Raw genomic sequence first — 25,403 nt, forward strand, 5'->3', positions numbered from 1 at the left:
CATCTGAAGTAAATGGGTGCCATCAGAATGAGAGTCCAAACTATTTATAAAAACATCACAATAATCAACAAGTAATCCACATGACCATCTAGTCCATTAATTAACATATTGCGAAGTGAAAAGCTGTTTGTCTATAACAAATACAGTACAGACCAAAAGTTTGGACACACCTTCTCATTCAAAGAGTTTTCTTTATTTTCATGACTATGAAAACTGTAGATTCACACTGAAGGCATCAAAACTATGAATTAACACATGTGGAATTATATACATAACAAAAAAGTGTGAAACAACTGAAAATATGTCATATTCTAGGTTCTTCAATGTAGCCACCTTTTGCTTTGATTACTGCTTTGTACACTCTTGGCATTCTCTTGATGAGCTTCAAGAGGTAGTCACCTGAAATGGTCTTCCAACAGTCTTGAAGGAGTTCCCTGTGAAATGCTTAGCACTTCGTGGCCCTTTTGCCTTCAGTCTGCGGTCCAGCTCACCCCTAAACCATCTCGATTGGGTTCAGGTCCGGTGACTGTGGAGGCCAGGTCATCTGGTGCAGCACCCCATCACTCTCCTTCTTGGTCAAATAGCCCTTGATGCCTTCAGTGTGACTCTACAATTTTCATAGTCATGAAAATAAAGAAAACTCTTTGAATGAGAAGGTGTGTCCAAACTTTTGGTCAGTACTGTACATCAAGATGGTGCTTACTTGTGGATCACTGTAACTTTTTAATCAGATGTTTGTACTCTCATTCTGACGGCACCCATTCACTGCAGAGCATCCATTGCTGAGCAAGTGATGTAATGCTAAATGTAATTTAATCAACTTTTCTCAAAATCTCCAGATTTTGTTTACTTTAAAGTCCTAATTTTGCTCAGCATTAGTAGATTTTCACCTAAAATCTGATCACTTACTTTATTACTGCAAGCAGTGTATTTGCATTATAATTGGGGACAGAACACCACCTTACTGAACACATTCTGTTCTGCTCAACCTCAGTCCAGTGATTAATGTTGCTATGAGTCGCTGAAAAATCACACACAAAGAGAGAAAGAGACAGAGAGAATGTGTTATTATTGCTATTTTTTCTTTTACTATGTCATAAAACTTTTATGCACCCTTAAGGTTTGCTCAAGGATTTTTGAAACCTCAGAATCTGAGCACACATTTTGATGCCTGCAACTCTTGTTTTCAATAGAAGACATTCAGATGGATTTTTAGGGATTTCTGTTTCTGCATGTCAAACCGACAATCTCTAGTGATTTCCTCTGCTGACTGTTTTCCATGCAATTAAGTGATAAGCACTGTTCCAGACCATCCATATGTGATGTAGGAATTCTCTGAATTCATGAATATAACATAGCAGTGTCGAAACACAGCAGACAGCAATTCTTTTGCCAGACTCTCTTTTTTTTTCAAGTGAATGCATTTCATGTTCCTTTTGAGAGACATTTGTTTGTTTAAAACAAACAGACTTGGACACATCCTGACAGCTGCAAACTCCCACCCTGAGGTGGGTGTGAATCTGAAACATGATTGTAATTGAAAGAAGCAGTAATGTGTTGCTCTGAAAAAAAAACAACAACTTTGAAATATCAAATTATGACATTCTAATCGAGAAAATATGTTTTATAGCTCAAGGACCAGAAGACTAGCTCACAAAAAAGCAAACTTGAAGTTGTTATGATAAAACAAATGGTTAAAATAAAATAACCTCTCACAGATTTCCTAGGTTTGTCATTGCTGTTGTGTTGGATTTGCATGTATTTATCACAGTGGGCTTGGCTGCTGGACACAAGAACCTAAACAAACCATGTTTAAAAAATTTATTTTTGTTACTGGCTTCATTCAAATCTAATTCAACACAATCCTTGAAACTGTGGTATAATTTATATTCACTGTGTGCAGTCTGTTCAAATGTGTAAAACAGACTTTTTACAGCTGTTTGAATAACATTTGGTCAGTTGCCAGCATCCTTTGCATGAGACTGAATGAGTAGTGTAAATGTTCAACATTGCTGTTACTTTGTGCTGTATTGGTCCTTACCTTGCCAGTGCCATGTTAAGTTGCAGTTGGATTTACAAGAGTTTATTGTGTTTTCAGACTTTGGTGAAGAGCGGCAGATGTGCTGTAGGTGCTAATGTGACTGAAGATTATACTATATGTTATTTAGTTTAGAAGTCTCTTTGTCCTCTGTGGTTTTACTGTAATAGATATTGCATGTCACCAAATATTATTTTCAAAATGTTTAAGTGTGTTGTTGCTAGCTAGTAGTTAGTTTGGTATGTCTAATTGTTTGGGTTCTACTGAGTTCAGTGAGTGCAATTATGCTCATTTTCAGTCTTATGTTTTTCAAAACAATTAGCTACATGACAAATCCTCATAACCATACAGATCTATTTGTTGCATACATCAACATATCTCAGACTAATAACAGTCCGTCTTGGCAAGGAAATTATCCCACACAGCTTCATTACTGTAACAGGGTACAATCTTACAGCTTGAATGTAAAGCAGAGAATTGTTAAATTGTTAGAATTGTCATATTGGAAGAAATCTCTGGCAGCAACTAACCAAGCTCTGTAGCTAAGGTCCGTGATCTTTTTATCATTGCTCCAATGTGTTCATGCTTCCACACAGACAAAATCAATATACCACCTCATTAAATGTCTTTAGAGACTCAAGGACATTCAAGATGAGATCTGCAGAAAAAAAAAATGGTTGAAGCAATATACTGTTCAGTTTTTGCAAAATATGAAAATAAAATGAAACAAATTAAAACCCAAACCAAAATTGAGAACCCTTCAGATTAAGTTTATTCATAAGAATGAAAGTTTCCACTAATCTAGCATCTCAAACAAACTGAAAGAAAACAGAGACTGTGTTATACTTGAGCATGTAAATCTCTATTCAACAACTTATTAAAATTCCTCCTTTGGGTACAGGCGCACATACCAATCAGATCTGGTGTCTCTTTGTCTTGCATCATTTATGTGTTGCCTGGGCAAGATATTACAGAAATTCACAGCCCTTTGGCAAATACCTGTGTTGTATTTGGAGGAATCATGGTGGCTGTGGATTTCTTGCCTATTTAATCAAGGTGGGAAACTCTTGCTCCTGAGGTGGAATATATTTGCATAAAGATACTTCTATCAAGAATGGACACTCCTGTATCAGACTCTTCTGAGAGTCCACTTCTGGAACTGTACAGACGTGAACAGCATCAGTGATGTGTGGATTTCTATACTTTGGTTCATATGGACGCTTTACCTAATAGATATATAATAAACAGGTCTTATAATTTATGCAAACCATTACAAAGAACATAACTTTACATACATAACATACCACAGCAACTGTAAATACGTACTATAACATATCAACAGCTTTACACAACATAAACGCTTTACACACCACAACATAACTTTGCAAAACATAATTTCACATTCCATAGCATAACTTTACGTAACAACTTTACAAAACATAACTTTAAATAACATAAGAATTAACATAACATAGCAAAAATAATACACAGCATATTATTTCCGCTAGTTATACTCAACTATTGTATACAACTATTATATTCCACAGCAAATGAAAAGCTGAATTTTAAGTACTATAAATAACAAAACAAACAAACAAACAAACAGACAAACAAACAATTAATATATGAGTAATTTCATGACGCACTGGCAAACCTTTAAAGGGATAGTTCACCCAAAAATGAAAAATCTGTCATTAATTACTCAACCTCATGGTGTTTCAAACCCGTAAGACCTTCTTTCATCTTTGGAACACAAATTAAGATATTTTAAGATATGCTTGGTGCACAAAAAGTATTCTCAACGCTTCATAAAATAACGATTGAACCACTGATGTCACATGGACAATTTAAACAATTTACTTGATATGTTTCTGGACCTTGAACATGGTAGTTCCCTTGCTGTTTACGGAGGGTCAGAAAACTCTTAGATTTCATCAAAAATATCTTAATTTGTGTTCCAAACTATCCCTTTAAGGACATTGCACCATGACTGTAAACATAAAAGAAGAAAATGCAACTGCTTGCTGTAAATATTAAAGTAATGCTTTGAGCAATTCAAAGGAAGTTAACTGCATTTAACATTTCCGATATCAGTTTTCATTTTAAGCTATACATGAAACAACAAAACTGGATGCTATTTAATAATTGAGACTTTTAAAATCATTGAAAAGGCATTATACACATTTGTTTAGTTTCCTTTAGAACTCAGGCTGACTAACCTGGGAAAAAGCTACATTATAGCAGATACCTCTAATGCACAAGGGAATAATGGCTATGCTTAAAATTACACATAAAGATGTCACTTTGTTCACTTGTTTGAACGTTTAAAATATGTCCATAAGGGAAAGCAATGAGAGAAGAACATGCAATCACACATAAAGTTTTGCCGGAAGTGTCATGCTTTTGTGAATATGCTTTTAAATTAATAAAGTCTCCATGCATAAAATTAAAAGAAGTATGAGCTTGTCTGGTAACCAGAGTGGACAAAGAGCGTTGAGGTAACAATTTTCAGTGCTGTAGCCAATATTTTCATGTTCAACGCCAGTAATTAAAACATTCTCATATTTCTGAATGAAAGGGATTTGTGTTTCATATTTGAAGAAAAACTACAAACGAATATAGCAGGAACATTGAGGGCTAGGGCTAATTAGCAAGGATTAAAATGATCAGGAATGGAGCAAAACATAGTCCCATGCCTCTCCTAACCACACGAATAAAGAATTGTGCTGCTGAGCATCCTTGTTCTGAATGTGTCTTTTGTTCTGAAATCGATGTAGGTGGAAACAAACCCCATTTTATTTTTTTATTTTTTTATCCATTATAAAAAGGACGTTTGAATGATCCAGTGAGGTTTAGAAGTAGCTATCTTGGATTGTGAGCAGTGCATCTGTTCAAGTCAAGGAACTGCAACTCATATGAATGTAAATGCTATCATTCTCCATATGTTATAGACCTTCTTGGCTATGACTAGGTGTGAAGTAATCAAACAAATCAAACTCATGTAGTTGCGTCCATCATATTCATGTTTTTGATCCTTTAAAGAAACATACAGGACAGGTTGTAGAAATATGGGCTACAGTATGTGGTGCTCAGATGCAATTCCACGATGTGTCTGTTTTAAAAGTTTGTGTTTATTTTTTTTATTTTATTTTATGTTCATGCCTCACATAAAAATATATATTACACTCTAGGAGAAAATTTTTTTCCCATATTGATCCACCATTTCCATCTGAAGAAGAAAATAAAATAATGATAATACCTTATTAAGATATATAAATAACATTAATGTTCACATTGTTGGTTATGAAAATGCTTCTAGCCCCAGTAATACTGTACATGTAGCTAAATTTGTCACATTTAATTGCACTTTTCTGCACAATTTGCACTTTCAAATAAGCTGATACAAAATGTTCCAGGTGCAAAAGCAACTGAATCAATTTGTGCTGTATTGCTGAACTGTGCTGCAAAATGAAGGTCTTTAACAGGGGACGTTGTGAATCTCTGTAAGTTCCTAGAGGCTGTAGTGCAATATCCTCCCAAGCTTCATTTGGTATTCTAGCATCACACTCTAATAGAACACAACTCTCGCAAACATAATGAATGTTTGCTGGCAAAAGGTTAATATCCACTAGGCAGAAAATGAATCAACACTCTATTAATGAGACTATTACCAATAATGATGGATAGAGAAACTAGACACCTCCACAGTCAGGATCAGTTTGGAGGTATTGATCAGTGGGATAATGCATTTTTAGACATCACTGTCCTGATGGCCAGGGGGTAAACTGAGGCGCTGTAACCCAGCACAAACCTATAGACTGTGCTGTAACTACAACCTGTTGTCTTTTAACAGCCATAACGATGTGTAGAGTAAAACAATGCACAAAAATGTCCTTGGTAGTATGATAATAATAATATTCTATACAAATAAACTCCTTCATTTCGGAGTAGTTGAATTTGAGTAGTTGCTTATTTAAATTTTGACTTTTACATTTTTACATTTATACTTTTCACTGGAGGAAGCATTAGTATGGATTAAAGATTTGTATTTTGGCCATGAATTATAGCAAATATATATAATTATAGATCCACATCCAGTGAAGCGGAGTTCCTCATTTTCACAAAAAAAAACCAACAAAAAAAAAAACTCTTCTATGTGATAACTCCGATAAGAGTTTTAACTCTCATCATGTTATTACGCAGAAATGTAAATGCCATTGACTGGAAATTACCCAGTTGATAGTCCATGCTTTACCTGCCACAACAATGATTTTTTCAGCTTGTGATAACAGGCCAACTGCAGTGGTTCTGATCTGAGTGAATGGCTCCACCTGTAGTCTAGCAGAGATCAGTCCGTCTCAGAACCACACACCATAACCCCCCATAGGGACAGGCAATTGGAGGACAACTTTGCATGTCTTTCATGCAACAGATCTCTGGTAGGGTGTATCAAAGAGTTGTTTCTCTGAAAACAGGCCAGGCGTACCTGAGGAGTTGAGCAGAAGAACCAGTTCAAATCAAAGGCTCAAATTAGGACTGTAAGTTTTCTAAAGTTTGAGTTTTTGAAAAGACGTCTGGGTTTTGGATAAAAGAAAGTGCAACCTATTGTTAAATTATTTTTATTTGCTTATTATTTGTGTATACATATATATTTTTGAACACCTTAGCATCATTGTTCTTCATGACTTGTAATACTGATAGATAAAGCACTGCCATCCATTCATGTGAATTAGCATGAGTGCTTATTTAAATTGCACTGATAGTGAGTTTTAGACAGTGTCCTATGCAATTTTATATTTTTTTACCTTTTCAACTAAAAAGACACAACTTGCCTGTCAAACTGTTTCTCTGTCATCAAATCTTTCTATGTTGTGTTTGCAGTACCGATGTTTACACTTGCTTTTTTTTGTCTTTGTTAGTCTTTCTGTTTGTTTCTTTCCTTTTCTGCTTCTTCGGCTGTACTGTTACTGATTGCCCCATTGTCTCCACAGGTAAAGCACGATTATGTTTCATTGGGTGCGTCTCAGTCAGTTCTCTAGTTCAGTAGTCAGTGAGCTGATCAGGAAGTTCAGCCTTTTGTTGATTATACCAATGGTGGCGTTCTCTGACATTGTACATGTTGCTGAAAACTGATAATCTTGTAGAGTCTCAATGTGTATTGAGCCAGGGTCCTTACCAGTAGCCGGATCCATGTACCTGATATTTTGATCCACAAGCTCAGTAGCTTGCATCCGCTGTCTAATTTTCACTCTTTTCATCACCACACTACATTATGCTACTACTATAATGTACAGTAGTCAATGTGTGTGAGGACGCTTGACGACGTTTAGTGAAACACTACGGATCACATAATTTTAACATGCCAAAATACATTGACATAAAACACAGACTGTTGTAAGCAGAGTCTCTATCTCATGTACTTGTACAGCATTCAGATGTCTCTACACTACAACACAATTTATTTCTTGATTTGTTAACTTTTTAAAATATTCAGATTTATTGGCCTTAATGCTAATACCTAAAAATCATACAGCTTGGTGAAAAGAGGTGTGGTTTTGATTTATAATTTTCACTTATGGGCTATAAAATAAGTGAAAATCCTAATCCAAATAGACCATAATAACATTTGACTTGGGGTTACGCTCTTTAAATTTTTGCCATCAAGCAACCACACATAACACCTCTTAACATTCTATTAAGTCTATATTAAATCTATTGTGAAAACATAAAAAAAAACATATACAGTGCATATGTAACATTTAATAAAACTTAAACATTATAATAAAAACAATAAATAAATAAAAGCAAGGTAAATGTATGCTCAGTGATTCATGTTATGAGAAGTTTACCCACAGAAGTTCTTTTGTTCACACAGTGGATATTTGACTCCAGCACTGAAGCCCTGCTGCTGTACGTCTGACATCAGAGACTGATTTAAATGTAAAACCTCAGGTTGAGCTCTGGAATAACAGTGTCAAAAGGGGGTAAGATTCGTATTATCCCTCTTTTAAAATCACAGATGACACTAAAGAAACGTCTGTTGTCAGAGCGCAGAAATGAAAGACTGTAACTTAATCAAAATGTAATTCCTTTCAAGTTTTGCCCCCCCCCCCCCCCCCCCGCCCTCTCAGAGGTTCTGGTTTCTTTTCTCACTGCATTTCTGAGCCTTCAAAGCTCTTGTTGCTATCTTTTTGCTAACTGAGTCAGCAAAAGCATTGCCAGTACATAACAGCAGCACGTCAGCTCTTACACACACACACACACACACACACACACACACACACAGGATACTGAGACCTCAGTGGCTCTCGTCCCACTTTTATTTTCCGTTTGAAAAAGAATTATGGCTGCATATGTACATTATACACTTCTGATATTTACATCATAACAGATTATTTTTTCTAGATCAGTGTGCAAATACATCAAATATTCATGAAGCTGTACATTCCAAAATATCTGCATGAAACTAATCACTGCCACAGCTTATTTAAACCTCGAGTATTTTCACACCAAATACTCAAATCTTCATTTTTATTTTCTTCACAGTGTGTTGATTGTAGTCTCGTTCTGGTGAGTTATTATCCTTATCAAACTAAAGCAAAGGTTTATACTATGTCCCAAAAAGCAGATTTCCAGCAAAAATGATTAATTGCTGTATGTTGCGACACAATTACCCAGTCATATTTTTTTTATGTTTAAAAGAGGGCTGCAGGAATTATGTATTTTTATAGGCCAGCCTGAAAGTCAGCACTACCCTGGTTCCCTCAACCAAAATCCAATAGGATTTTTCCATTGGCTTTTGGATTAATGCAGAAAATAAGCTCTGTGACCAAAGGTTTAGGATTCTAATGTTTATGTTTTGTTCTTCATGATGTGTTCATTACAAATTAACTTTTTTAATTATTATTCTGAAGTCTAAATACATTCATCAAAAATAATAATAAATAAAAACTCAAACTTCATGAATCTTCATTTAAAAACCATTTTCACTAAAAATAAAAGAAAAGAAAAAGCTAACTTGTTTCCAGGTTTTAGGACTTATTCTTGCAGCACTCAGTGTACTGTTTAGAGGAGCAGGAATTTGGACCAATGAAATGTCATTGTAGGAGGGGTTACTCAGCACCACTCATAACGCCTCCAAAATGTCTCTTGTTGTGAGAAAGCAAATAGAAACCTTTAATAGTTTATCACATCAAGCCTGGTTAGGACAGTTTTTGGAAACCATAATGTTACATTAGCACTGCTTTGTGCAAATCTTAAAAAAATAAATAAATAAAAAATAAATAAATGAAAGAGAAAGAAAGAAAAAGCTGCCAGTCGGTTCCCACCTGTCTTACTCCACAGATCCAGTGTCGAGGGAAGAATGGAGATGTGTTACATGGAAGAGAGAAAGTTGAAATCAGAGCACTTTTCAGCAAAGCTCCAGGGAGATGGCTACACAGCTGAGGCTCAAAGCAGAACGGCTGACCTGGGATATTGTGGTTCAGGCTTCAGTGTTCAGTCAGGGGGATATAAAAGGGCAGTACAGCGCTTACTCTGATTGAACCAATTGCTCTGTGTAACTATCTCTCAGGTCTTTCATTCCCCCCGGGCGAAAAACACACCAGCTCAGCACTGAGAACATACAACAAGCGCCGCATGGCCAGAGAGGTGTGCGGAGGGAGGGTCGGTACACGGCGAGGGAAGTGTATTAAGACTGTGCTTATTGATTTATTGGCTGAATTGATTGTCGAAGTTGCTAAATAGCTCAGAGGCACAGCAGACAGATTGGATGGAGGGGGAATTTGAAAACCATGTGTATGCGAAAGCAATGTTGAATATGCAATGACACCCTGTTCATTTCTTATCAAACAAGCCAGATTTGTGTAAATCACAGATCCGTGTTTTATTTTTATTTTTTTCTGTGGAATAAGTTAACTGGGAAAGTGACTTAAGTTCATTCTGGCCTGAATGTTTGTGATCAATTAAGAACAGAAAACAATATATTCTAAATGTGAGGCTAGTGAGATTTGCTTTATCCCAGTTATGCATCCTGAGGGTTTACTTTAAATGTCATAGCACAAATATAATTAATGTTTTCTTAAAATTATCCAATTGGCTGTTTCATTTAATCACTGCTTGCTATTCAAGTAACGCTCTTTTCAGCTGAGACTCGGAGCCATGTGGTTTAAATTATCGGATAGCACAACACAAAAAATATGTATTGAGTGGTTTTATAGAGTAGTTTTAGGCATGAATAGGTCATGCAGTAGTGCTTTGCATAATATTAAATGTATGACAACACCATCTGAGATGAAGGCAATTGAGCAACATTGCTTTGGGTTATGAATGGCCAAGACTAACACATTGCCAGATTTAAACTGAGAAACATTTGGTGCTCCGAATCAAGTGAGCAATATATACTCAGTATATAACAAAATCCACTATATCATCAGCTAACAGAGTGTATTTATGAAAATAACATGGATTTTTTTTTTGTAACAAAATAAAGCATTTAGCATATGTGCAACACTTTGGATTTTTCTGAAATAAGCTGTGAGTGTGATAATGACAGTTTCACTGGCTGTGATCAACTCGCATAAGAGATGGAATCATTCTTGAGGTTGTGATTAACGATGTTGCACAGTGTCAGAAATTATATTAAAAAATACTAGATACTGCTAAATCACTTACACACCAAATCACACATCATTTCTGAGCCTCGACATTCCTTGAAACCACACTCACACAATACTGTATGTAACCTTGATACTTTAATGTACGTATATACCATGATAATGAATGATTACCATTATTAATAGTCCAAGATACCTCAAAGAAAACCATGGTAGATGTCTAAAAGTCTGTTTTATTACCATGCATAGCACACAACCATTCAAAAGTATGGGGTCAGTAAAATTAATGATTTTAATACTAATACCTCTGTTCTGCAATATGCATTATATCGATTAAATGTAACAGTAAATGCTTTTATAATGTCACAAAAGATTTATATTTCAAATAAATGCTTTTTATTGATCAAAGAATCCTGCAAAAAAAAAAAAATTTATCGTGGTTTTCAATTTTGAAAAATATGAAGCAGCTCAACTTTTAACATAGATAATACTAAGAAATTTTTATTGAGCATCAAATCAGCATATTAGAATGATTTCTCAAGGATCATGTGACACTGAAGACTGAAGTAATGATGCTGAAAATTTAGCTTTTTCATAAAAAAAACATTATTACCTTTTAAAATATAGGCTACTCAAATATATTTTGAGAGTTATTTTAAACTATAATAATATTTCATGATATTACTGTTTTTACAAATAAATGCAGCCACTGTGTAAATAAGAGATTTATTTAAAAAACAATAAAATATCTAATCGACCCAAACTTTTGAACGGTAGTGTAAGTGAACATTTAATCAAATTGAAGAATTTAAAAAAGTACTGCATGTAGTGCATTTCTTCAAGCTAATTTATTAAAGAGGTAAGGTCCAAAAGCCTGTTGCCTGAAAATAAATGTTTTTTTTTTTTTTAATTTTAAATATATGTAGTACAACTGTCACTCTAATAATGTATTGCATACTATAATATTAAATATATGATATAATAATAATAATAATAATAATGATAATAATAATAATAATAAAATGCACATAGAAGTGTAAGCTTTTGGACCCAACTATCTAAAATTTTATTAGCTACAAAACAAAACTGTATGCATAACATCGGGCAGAAATTACTGAAGCTTTCTCATTTTAGAGGTTTACTGTATCGATAAGATCTGCATTTGATTATAGTTGTTTCTATTCTTCAGAATCCACAGTTGCACTGCACTCACTGCTGGTGTGTGAGAAATAGAGAGTGAGAGATCAAAAAATAAAACCCTCAGGGTGACAGTGGGTAAGGACACTTAACTCATGGCATGCATCATCATAGACGACATGATTCATATAGCAACTTATTCTGAAGAAAACGAATAAAATCCTCTTTTGACAAATATAAATATATTTATATTCGGGATAATATGTACAAGAACATTTGCCATCATAAACACCATTGGTATTGGGGGTTGAAAGAGCAGATTAGCACTCTTGCTATGGGTACACACACTTTCGCAAAGACAGCAACGATCGATTGGTGTGTTGAAGCACGGACCAAGGGAACGATGAGGGATCAAGGGAAGGCTGGTGGTGGAGAGAGCAGCAGCGGTTTAGTCCCGAGAGCCAGGCGAGTTTCCATGCTCCTCCAGTTCCCACTCAAAGTTTTGCCCTGTCATTTGGTAGAACATCATGTTAAAGGGCTTGTAGAATTTGTGCAGTCTACGAATGACATCGGGGTCTATTTTGGGGTGAGTTCTGCCCTTGGACTTGCCAAGGCACCGTGGGGTACTGCTGTCCTCTGGCTTCTTCAAGCAAGGGAATCCCTTGGTTTTATTGAAATAGAAATGTTTGTCAGTAACAATACGCTTGAGTCCCAGGAAATCCTGCACCTTTGCCATCTCGCCGGCCGGATCAACGATAAGCCTCTCTCCGCTGACAAAGTGCATCTGCGAAAGCGGGAAATACTGCATCCAGCTCTCCAGATGAAGAGCATAGATCCCTATTCGCAGGGCGCTCCACGACGCATCGATCAGGCCCAGCGTTCGGTTCTTAAAGGCCAGCACTTCAAAAGTCGGAATCTCAGGCCTCTTGGAGAGTGTCTGAGTATAGTCCGAAATGGCTCTGGTCACTGGATTACGGACGACTATGATTAGCTTAATGTCTCTCGCCATCGAGTGGATTCGCTTCGGGGCGCTGTTTGTCACAAAGTAGCTGGGTGTCTTCTCCATTGTGATCTGTCCCTCCAGAGTAGACGGCATCAGCTCCCTGCACCAGAAGTGAGAGAAGCAAATTAGCATGAAGCAGTTAACATGATGCACATGTCTTCATTATTAAATGCAATAACCAAGGTTTTTTGCAAAATTGATTCAATGAGTAAGTGTTATACTATTTGAAATCACACATGAAAATAGCAGTTATTATCCCTGGACATAATGTTGCAAGTAGAAGTGTACAGCTAATTACAGCCACAAAGTAACATACAAGAGATAAAAGCCCAGAGATTAAACGTGTACGTGTACAAGCACTCGTTGCTTAATTGACTCCATCTGTGTTACTCCTGGCACTGTTTTGGAACTTTAATAATGAGTTCACTGCATATCATTAATACTGCTGAGCCTGGGGTATTGTTTTATCATACATTTACTCAGAATGTTTCACTCTGTCCCAACAAGTACAAAGACTTTTTCGTAACATTTTTTAATGTGTTCATTAAGGTTGCAGTTAGGTAACCTTGCGGTATAATTTTCTAGATACCACACCTAAACAGTAAATGTTCAAAAAAAAAAGAAAGAAAGAAAGAAAGAAAGAAGGAAAGAAAGAAAGAAGGAAAGAAAGAAAGATAATCTTGTGTAAATATCAGACATTTTCATTAACCTAGATTTTTATTATTTTTTTTAAATGTAAATGTTTACATTTACATTTATGCATTTAGCACACAACAACATATTTTTAACAACAATAAACTGATAGCGAACTGAAATATTTCTTAAGCTTTTATTTTTGGTATCAGAATAATAGTTCTACAGTTGATTATTATTTTATCTTAAAAATGTATATTAAAAATAAATAAATTCTTAAATGGAAATCTCTTCCAGGTTTTGTGAGATAAAACACTTTTAACTCAGAACAAATGATTTATATATCTACTAAAAAGTAATGTCATAACATTTAGATGCAAGTTACTTACAGGTTTATTTAAGGGTTTATATATTTATTTATTTATTTTTGTACTGGCATTACGATAGTTATTCATATTGAAAATAATCATAATAGGCTATGATGTAAATTTATTGTTATTGATTTGATTTTTGATATTTAATTTGAACACATTTTGACATTTTTATGATATGGCTAGATGTTTATAAAACATTGCAAAGGAATCTGCTAACAACCACAACATATGTTGCTGCAATATTTTTTTAAATGTATACATTTAAAACCACACATCTGTCAAATATCACATATTTTTACTGCTTTAAAAAAAGCACCATATACCCTTTTCTTCTCTTCTTGTTCTGATTTAATGTTCAGATGCCTCACTGAAAGAACAGCATATTAATTATGTCATTTTTTTGTGATAAGAGATGTATATGTGCTTTGAGTGATATGTCTGATGTGTGATATGAGTGATTAAAGTCAGCTGTTTGTCACCGTATGAAGCATTGTGTTTCTGAGAGATGATTCGGTGTGCTAGGAAAGAGTCATTCATAAATTAAGGAAATTAAATATATATTTATCTCTGTTTTGGGCTTATATTGCAATGTGATCCATGCCTCAGGAGTGAAAAACAAATGAATATTTAGCAAGCTCTCTCCTCTATGATCTATTCATACTGATCTATTCAGTATGATCCCTCATTAAATCTCACAACAAGAATTTGACCTAAATTTATGACTACATAATTAATTTGCTTTCAGTTCTATGTAATCGAGACACTATGGTACTCATCAGTACATACACACAAAACTAAAAAAAAACATGGACATCAAATTGAAATTCTACTTAACATTCACTAAAATAAGCGTAACTTCATGCAATAGCCTATAAATAAATGAATACAAATATAAAATTATAATATTGGCAGTGTTGCAGAAGTTAATTCATTATGTAAAATACAGAACTTATAATATAATCAGATAATATAGTTTATAACTTAATTAGACAATTCATAATTTAAAAGCGATTTTCTGTCTTAAAATCAATGAGTCTTTTTGAATGAATGAATCTGGATTAGAGTGACAGCATTAAATCTCAACATATACTAAAACTAAAATTTTGAATACATATTAGTTAAAAATATTTAATGATATAAATAAATCAAAGACTTGAAATTTGCACTAATAACAATGCCATCTACAAAGTTACATCACTATTTATTAAACTAAAAGCTACAGAAGTTTTACAATGTACATTTAGTAGTCCACAACACAGAAAAACACCAGCTTTGGGCAGGGCCGGCGCAAGCTCAAATTCCACTCTAGGCAGAGCACGATTGTGCCGCCCCCCCGTCTGCCTCCTCCAGCACATTACTAGCAACGGCCACACCTTCGCTGTCATTAGCATGGTCACTGCTGATTTTTACTATGCTGTCCTCTGGACTTCCAGAGGCGATGCATTTCAAAAAGGAGCCTCTTTCTTTCTCCAGTGCTTACTCTTTTGAAAGCCGTCGTCTTTTGTACTCATGACCAGATAATTTTATTAGTTTTGACATTTTTTAATATACATTAAAGTTTTTTGCACGCATATACTAATTGATGCCGCTCTTAGTGGGGTGGGGGCAGGGTGCGGCTGGGCGGGAATTTTTATTCAAAATTTAAAGTTAATTTAAATTTATACTAATGGAGTGGGATAAATATACTGTTAATATAAGTGCGATAATTCTAACCTAATGTAAAACAAACAAATAAATTAATATCTCTCTCTCTCTCTCTCTCTCTCTCTCTCTCTCTCTCTCTGTCTCTCTCTCGCTTTCGCTCTCTCGCCTTCTCTCTCTCCAGCCGCCCTGGCTGAGCAGCCACCCTAGGCTGCCTAGTTCGCCTGTAGGCACGCGCCGGCCCTGTCTTTGGGAAAAATAGTGGTAAAAATGCAAGAGATTTTGTGGCTGCATGGACTCAACCGCTCAAAGCCAAACTATTGTTAAGCTATTTTGACTGAATTAAAGCGTTACAGGCATTAAAGGTCATACTTTAGGGCACAAGGGTTAAAGAGCAGGTCTTTAGCTGAAGCCTGGCAAAATGTTCTGCACTATTTATTATGTAATTCTTGAAATGTTTGCTTTTTTGTTGTGTTTGACATTTTCTTGCTTTTACCAGAGCAGAAATAAATAAATACATTTGCTAAACCTGCCAAAAAAATTAAAAATAAAATACCTGGTTGCATACACTTACCCAGAACTACAGACACATTAAACAAATAAAAAGTTCATCCAAAAATTTAAATTCGTATTCACCTTCAGGCCATCCAAAATGTAGAAATGTTTGTTTCTTTATCGGATCAGATTTGGAGAAAATGGCTTGAGGGTGAGAACGTTTTCAACAAATTTTCATTTATGGGTGAACCTTTTCTTTTAAAAGCTTTCCATACCTTCACATTGAACAACAGCACGTGTGCAGTCACAAACATTTGTGTGAAGTCGAGGTAAATTAAGTATATGTGTTTTTAAAAAGTAATTCATTCTTACTCTTTCTCTTTCCCTTGAACCTCTCTGTAAGGACTCTTATTTCCACTCAAATTGCCACCAACTGCTCCTCATTATTATTAGTACATTTACCATATTCAACAACAAGCAATGGGTAAGAACTCAAGTTATTCATTCTTATTTTGCTAACACCATATTATCTGATTGTTCAACAAGTAGGACATTGAAGAGGTCAGACCTCCAACCTCACGGCTGATGGGCTGGATTTACTGCTATGATATTACTCCAAAAAATCACTTTACTCTGGGGCATAACTGACGAAAAGAGCAATAACCTTTGATAAAGGAGGTTCCACATTGTAAACATCATATGAGAGAAAATCAGCGACTTTGTTACATTCAGTACAATGTACAATCTGTAATTCATCATCACCAGAATGACCTGGCTATATCGTCATTAACAATATATTTTAAGGTTTTGAAAATTCTGTTATTTTCTACACAAAAATCTGACAACTTCATTTATTTTAGATTTCCTGGATAACCATTTGTCAGTGTGCTTGTAGATGAGGGGGGATTAAATTTTTTGTTCAATGATACTTATATCTGGAACTTTACCCTTTAATTACTTTTATATGAATTATAATACAATTCCTTATAATAGCAATTCCTGGAGGGCCGGAGCCCTGCAAAGTTTTGTTCCAACCCTGTTTCAAAACCAATACCATGTAGTTTTCAAATTAGCTCGAAGGACTTGACAAGTTGGATCAGGTGTGTTTAATTAGAGTTAAATCTAAACTCTGCAGGGTTCTGGCCCTCCAGGAATTGAGTATGACACCCCTGATATAAAGGATTTAAGTAAAGTGTTACCAACATTTTCATTCATAAATGCTAACATTTATAATTATGACTGTTTAAAGTTATTCTTATAAAACAGTTTATGAAGTGAAAATTTTATTTTTAGTGTTGTCCCTTTCAATACATACTACATACAGAATGTCTTCAGATGTGACAGCTGTCGCTCTCGCACAAATATGGTGATTGCACAAGCCAATCAATCATTGCATGTTGGACACATTTTAAATGAGCATCTCTCTGGGCCGCATTCGAATTCTCCTTGTGGAACACATCAAATGGAGTACATATATCCTCCATGCCCCTCAGTAAACGCATACACGCTCTCGCTCACAAGTGCCTCTGTAATTTCAATTCTGTAACAGTATTGCACTTCTGATGGGTAATTTCCCAATGGATTATGCTTTGCTCAACATGCTATAGAGCTGTGGCAACTTCTAGAGCAGTAATGGGATATAAAACACATCTGTAGATAGCACAGTGAATAGAAACAGTATTTGTTTTCATTACATTCCATCAATGTTCTACACTTCTTCAGTGCGCTAATGAATAACTAATGATTTTTTGACCTCTCAAGGTCTTCAGGAGTTTCTATATAAAGCCCACCATGAAGCACACAAGATAACCAGGATGGGGGTTTGATTGCTCACAAAAAAAAGAAAAAAAAAAGAAAAACTTGCTGAGAACGAGCAAAATAGGGAAAAAAAACCCATAATGAATCACCTTGTATTCACCTATGTAAACTGCATCTAAAGTACAGGCGCAACGAGCAGCATATGCCTCAATGTTTAATAACAACACGTCATACTTCTCCGGACGAGATGTTCCATCAACAGGACAGATGACTGATGCTCAAGGTAACCTTCTTCATTTAACAAGAGCACATAACTGGCCATTGTCCTCATCAGGCTCGATGCAACTCATTATATGTGTAATTGCAAAAAATATGGAGATTACAGAGGCGCAATACCTTCATTTGTGATTGAGGTCGAACTCATTTTGATTCAGTGAATCAGTCATGGATGGTGTACATTTAAAATGTCAGAGGGAGGGAGAGGTGGAAAAGAAAACAGAATGCTGATAAACAAGCTAATTTTCCTAAGCGCCGCGGATGACTCGGCTGGCCTTGCGCTCAGCTGGAACGGAGAAAAACAGATACAAATGGTTAACAATTGCTTATGCCTGCATGAAGAGTGCAGCATGACACGGGTCATTCGGGTGGGCAGGTAAATACAGCGTGAGGGGCTGAAAAGGCTTCCTTTGCCATCTGCTGTTTACCTACTCACACAAATCGCATAATATATACCTGAGCTATTTGTCTATAGGCCTTGCCGTGCTTGCATAACGCTTGGATAAACATTCTTAGGACAACTAGAATTAAATAAGATAAACTCCTCTTTGGATCATTTGATGTGGACTGAATTTTTCAGTTCGATAAAACAAAACAAAATAAAAATAAAATCCAGGGTGCATTAATTATTGTGAAATTCATGTTGTGTAACTTTTTATATATATAAAAAAAAAAATTCTTGACTTTTTTGCATTTACCAGGCAAATGGCACAGTGAAGTAGAAGGTATAGCATTTTAATGAACATCATTATTGGGGGAATGTTGCTTTCAGAGCGCAAAAACTATATTGCCTCTTTATGCTTTGAAGTTAAAAGCATTCTAATTGCCTCTTGCTGTGATCTACAAGACAGAGAAAGATAATGCATGATCCAGGGGCATTATTTAAACCGGTATTTCTGAGGTTATTCTCCAAATGCATTTTTAAATCACTCTCTGTCTCCAAGGCAGATATGAAAAACTTACAGTGGACGCAGAGATGCATCACCTTTAGGATTAGACATTTTAAGGGCTATATTGTTCACATTTTTAACTGAAGTTTGTTTATTGTTATTCAAGTTTTCGAGCAGAGCGAGTTGCTCAATTCTACACAAAGATTCTAATTTAACATTTGAATTGAGCAAATAAGACTTGTAATAAAAATAAATAAATAAATAAATAAATAAATAAAATCCTACAAAAGGTTTGTCATTAAACATCAAAATTAAAATAATTTTTACTAATTATGCCTATTTATCTTTTCTATATATTTTAAGAAAATAATTACATAAAAAAACAATTAAAATCACAATTTTGTCCACCATATTACTCTCTGATAACTTAAAAAAGTAAAAAGCATTAACTATTAATATCATTCCTACAGTTTACTAGAGTTACTAACGTTTTAGAGGCTGTCAATATCAGTATTATAAGTTTCAGTGTAGGCAAACGTAATGCATGTGTGGTAGAACCTATGATGTGTCTATGATAGTAGAAGTAATTCATACAAAAATTACATTCAAAGCAGCATGAGTTCCCTCCCCACAGTGAGATAACCCTGTCCTTTTATAACTCTGAATACTTCCACACACAATGTTTCCCACAACAGCTCTGCATGTACCTCGGTTGTTTATCAAGGGGTTGTAAAGGCAGAAACACCTGCCTGTTTCAGGAGAACAGGACGAGGGAGGGGCTCATGGCAGAGATTCAAAGTCAATAACAAGAGCAAGACTTTCCCAAAAACAAGTCAGTGAGTGCAACACTCAACCGCTCGAAGACACAAAACTTTGCTGTAATTATAGAGAAGGCATTCAAGCAATATCTGGCAACAATAAACCAATCCAGCATATAGTGTAGCTTCAATATATATCTGTGAGTCAGTGAAGTGATGAAAAGAATATTGGTCAAATGTGAAAAATGAAAAAGCAAACAAACAAACAAACAAAAAAAAGTTTTTCTAAAGATTCCTTAGATTTACCACTGTAATGCAATCTGATTGTCCCGCCTCAAACTCTTGCCATTGGTTGAGCCAGTATTGCTGTATCTGCAAGCTTAAACAAACAGAGCAAAGATTTTCTTTTTTTTTTCTTTTTTTAAACACTGAAGAGACACTTTACCCTTTTGGTGGAATCAACCTATGAATGGTTTATTTATAGTTATTTCTGCATTCTAGTCTGAGATAACATATTATTATAACATTATATTTTGTATATTAGTCAGAGATAGTATTTTAACGCTAAAAAATTACACACTTCATCTCTAAAGGGTTAGTTCACCCATAAATCCTGACATTATGTTACCAACATGTTGTTCTGTCTTTTATGGAACACAAAAGCAGATATTTTGAAAAAATTTCTAAATATGATTTATAACCAACTGACTTTTGACAAAAACAGGTGAACTGTTCTTTAAGATATCTTATTTTGTGTTCAGCAGAGAGAAAGTAATCAGGTTTGGAATGACAAGAGGGTGTATAATTTTAATATTTTTTATATCACTTTAACATCCCTCTTTAACATGATATCATGAGTATTCATATGTACTTGACCTAAAATGTGGTTCTACCACATGTTCATTTACATTAATTTGCATAGACAATAAAATGTATGTTATTTATGTGTTGGCAGTATCAATGAAAATAAAAAATGAAAAAACAAACAAACAAACAAAAATAAAACTACCAATTACCATATGTTTAGTTGCTTTTTGCCATTTTTTACATAAATTATCAATATAATGGTATACAGATTTCAGTATAGGGTTGATGCATCTAATACAACAGTAAAAATGTCACTAAAGGATTAGTGGAATTAATATATAGGAATTAATATAAAGGATTCAGAAATATATGACTTTTCTATACTGTGGCTGTACAGTACAACTTATTTTTTAGATCCTGTATGTTTACCTCCTGTATGTATAGTATGCATACAGAAAAAGTATGTTTTTGTACCTGTAAGTGTTACATACTGTATAAACAGTGAGACCAGGCTCATTGTGCAGGGCCAATTAGTCGTAAACATTTAACAGACAACATTGATAGAATATATATATATATATATATATATATATATATATATATATATATATATATATATATATATATATATATATATATATATATATATATATATATATATATATATATATATATATACATATTGATGGTGAAACCATTTTCAATCAGAAATGGACACACTGAACACACTGAAATAAACATGAAATTTTGTAAAAGTAGAAATAGTATTTTCTTACAAAACATACTCCATTAATCGAATTTTACTTACAAAATGAAGTAAAAAGTGAAAAAGCAAATGCTTAACACACAATCTCACTACAAGCACTGAAGTGCATCTAGATTTTTGGTATGATATGAAGAGGCCCAAAACACACAGGGAATTGTTTTTCTTTTCTCATGGGGTGAATAGAATGGCTTTCTGAGAACAAAGCCAAGAGACTTGACAGGACGAAACACCTATGACAGTTCCCCAGACAGTTGTGCCTCTGTTTCCTTTGCGCTCTCACCCGGCTGAATGATGTTGTGCTAAGAGAGCTGTAGAACAGTCAGTTTATAAGTTGCATGGAGAGAGGTGCGAGTAATTAAGACAACAACACATTCTCCCCACTGCAAGAAATCACTTCCACTTCCCAGAGAACTGTTCACTTCAAAGAAACCGTTTAGGAGAAAACTGACAGCTGGTCTTGATCAAAAAAACCTTTTCTGTTCTCTCCTCCTGCGATCCCCAGAAGGCCATTCTACGTCCAACAGCGAGGCAGCACAGTGCATTGCTACCCATCCTGCCAGCCTGCTGCACTTAGATCTAAAGCTATGTTTATGACGCTCTTGGACATGCTGAGTGTGATGAAATGAACCAGAGGAGAAGCTTTATGGATCTGTGGAATATCACCATAAAGCTGATAATTGCTCCATGAAACCAGCCTTTATATCACCTTGTAAATTAGCTTGTTTTCCCTTGCAACATCATTTTAACGAGAAATTGCAGAGGAAAGCACCACACCTCCGAACAGCAGGCTTTATTTATGAATTTAGTCTTGAAGGGAGAGCAGAAGCAAATTTTCTTTTCACATTTTATCACTCACACGGCCTAGATGGCTCTAGAAACATGCCATTCAGCGGAATATGTATGCAGGTACTTTCAGAATTTGCATTTGTTTACGTTGCTTTCAATGGGGTGAGAAAAGCGCTATGGGCTACGTGCGTACAATTTCCTCACAATAGCCCTCAATATCCTGTGATTGGTGAGGCAATTATGAAAACAAGTAGATGCCACATTTGGTTCCTGCTATATAGCGCCAGAGACTACACAAGCACACTGATCAGTCATTTAGTATTTTACCAAGATGCAATTGAAAAATTATTGCCATCTGAAAAAAAGAAAAAAGCACAGTAGAAGTCACACCTGGGTACAATAGAGGCAAAGGCTAAAATTTCTATCCAAAATCTAGCTGATATGGTTCAGTTAAGCAGAACTGATTAATATGACAGATTGGATGTGATAGATTTTATTGCCAAAAAGAAACAGCGATGAGCACTCATCCAGGTACTGAGAGAGATTGCACTGCTGCCCATGAATGATAACACCACAGCTTTCCTACTCTGCTTGAATGACAGGAGTTACAGGCGTTCATTAGTAATGGGATATCCGTGTAGACCCACACATTAGAAATCTGACTTTTCCATATGGCTCCAATCCATGATAACAGACTGACATCAGAGAAGAAATGTAGCATGAATCCACCATGTCGTTTCTTCCATGTGCCCATACACATGATGCATCATGATTCATTGTGTAGGAGACAATTAGAGCTGTCAACTGATTCGAGATTATAAGCAAATTATTTTCATGATATGACAATTAACTCATCAAACTGATCACATGCTGTCTCATATATCAACACTGGCTAAGAAATGTTCCAAAATTACGCTGTCTGTTTATTATTATTATTATTTTAAAAGTATTGAATTATTCTTCAGATGTTTGAGGTCAGTAATAATTTTTTTAAAGAAATTAATAACAAAAATTATAACTTTTGTTCAGCAAGGATGCATTAAACTAATCAAAAGTGACAACATTACAACACTTGGATGTTGGCTCAAGTTTGACCTGCATCATGCCCTGCTCTTCTTTCCCCTTCTAGTTTTCAAATAATTTCCTTCTCTCTGTATTGTATTATTTAATAAAAGGCAAAAAGCCCATAAATAAAATAAGGAGGAAGCAGTCTGCCTCTGTGAACAAAATAAGACCAAAGTATACTGTCATATGCCATTGTTTGTCTGATGTGCTGAAGTCCTCTGAAGCACAACAGCACTTTTAGAGTGCTGTTTGTCTGCAGGCACTCCACTGAGTCTGATATTTGCTTGATTCAGCATCACAGGACCCCATTTGTCCAGTGCACTTACTTATAATAGCTTTGTGCAAAGCAGCATTTGGAAGCAGCTACGTACCACCAATGACACTCCACCGCTCTAACTTCACATACTACGGAACATTTCTCTCAAACGTGATGTATTTTCTCAATTTCCCTGCCCAGGCTCGCTAGACTGGGAATTACTAGCCTTTGCGAAAATCTAGGCGCAGTGGATTCATATTTTCACTAACAATACACAATGGGTGAGCCATTTAGATATCACTGTAGAAGTCATTATTGAAATAAAATCAAAGTATTCTGTCTCTTCTGCTATTTGGTCATAGTGTGATTTGCAGCATGAAAATGAACTCCTGACCACATTTAAATTAAAATATTTCTCCCCTTCTCTCTCTCTCTCCTATTTTTTGAGCCAGTTTTGCTAAACCCTTTAAATATATCTAAGATTCAATTTATATCTGTGTGAAAGGCTCAGGCTGGCAGCGGTCTCCTGAACGTGAAACTGATCAGCACTCTCTTGCCATCACAGGTATGGTTGAGTACTTTGAGATACAGAGAAGCTGAAAAGTTTTTAATATATATTTTTTATTATTATTTAAGAACAGATTAAGTAACATATATCATAGCAATTTGTACAGTATTTAGGTGGTTCTAAAATCTTAGATGACTTTTTCTGGAGTGTGAAAGTGTGTACTCCAGTTCATTGTTTGTTCTAATGCAGGGTCAAAAATAATGACCCACTATGAAGCAAATAAGTAAAGTACTATGCTATTTATTAAATTACTATGCTATTTATTAAATTATTATTATTATTTTTTTTACTTTTGCAACGTATCAATTATATAGGGTATGACCGGGGTTAGTTGTCACAAGCGTTTGAAATATTGATTTCAAATGTCTAATTCAAAACCCCCTTTTCAATAATTCTAACTCAAATTTCATGATCATCATACAGCAGCTGTTGGGTAAAACAGTGAACACAATAAAAACACACTCATTAACTATACATTCAGGCAAGAGTCCACCATATAATGAAGGCAAATTTAAACCAAAACGTTCTGTGTTCTCAGTTCAATTTGTCACATCCATTTTAAATGTTTTAAATTAATTCCTTGCAATATTTGATGGCTAAAATAAAATTTCCATACATTACCTGTTACAATTTTGCTGTTCCATGAATCATTTTAATGGTTAAATTTTGATAAAAATATAAAAAAAAACCTACCATTGTGGGCAGCTATCATTGTGGAAACTTACCCCTATAGCATGACAACATAAATGTCAACATGCTTTCAATGAACAGTATCTGTATCTGTGGCTCAGTGGAAGAGCATTGTGTTAGCAGTGCAAAAGGTTGTGGATTCAATTCCATACTGATAAAAAATAAAATCTATACCCTGAATGCACTGTAAGTTGCTTTGGATACTACATGTTAATCTTATTGCCTGGAAAATATTCAAAGAGCCAAGAAAATATGTGCCTATACAGAAAATGACTTTCAAAGATAAAACTGAGAAACATTCACTTCAATAAAAAGCATGAGAACCACCTTCTTTTTTCAACTTCCTTTATATAGAAACATTCAATATTCTATCTTGGCTTGTTTTCATACCCTCCACTCATGAGTGAAGTTATGATTTTTTTCTTTTTCTTTTTTCTTTTATTCATAAAATTAAAGGTAAAATTAAATATAACATTTTCTCAGTATACTCTTGTGGAGTATTTGTGGACTTGTGGAGCCCAATCCAAAAAAGGGGTTATTTGCTAAATTTATTTGAAAAGAGCTTTTCTCTTTCAAAAAAAACAAGAGTAGAGTGAAGTGTTAATATAAACCAGTCTAAAAGAGCGACACAAAAGAGAATGGAACTAAGACTTACTAATCCATGCTCTGTGTGAGTTTTTCAGGCTGTGATACTTAATATGTTGTTGACCTTTGTTATGCTTTAAGGGCGAACAATATTAAAGTGTTGAAGTAATGTGCATGCAGTGTTGTCATTCAACTTTTAAATGTCACTTTCTCTTTTTATCTTGTGTGTACTGCAACTTCAAGAGGACATCTTCAATGTAGT

General features: G+C 34.9%; 1 protein-coding gene across 1 annotated transcript in view; it reads right to left on the reverse strand.

Moving 5' to 3' along the window:
- Positions 1–11,689: 11,689 nt before the first annotated feature.
- Positions 11,690–25,403, reverse strand: part of hs3st4 (heparan sulfate (glucosamine) 3-O-sulfotransferase 4) — a 109,698-nt gene continuing 95,984 nt past the window's right edge. Inside the window, exon 2 of the mRNA XM_059558595.1 lies at positions 11,690–12,893. Within this exon, the coding sequence (XP_059414578.1) occupies positions 12,239–12,893 (655 nt within the window). The 3' untranslated portion in view covers positions 11,690–12,238. The remainder of the gene's footprint in view (positions 12,894–25,403) is intronic.

The sequence above is a fragment of the Carassius carassius genome, chromosome 9 (genome assembly GCF_963082965.1).
Source record: "Carassius carassius chromosome 9, fCarCar2.1, whole genome shotgun sequence".
NCBI lineage: Eukaryota > Metazoa > Chordata > Actinopteri > Cypriniformes > Cyprinidae > Carassius > Carassius carassius.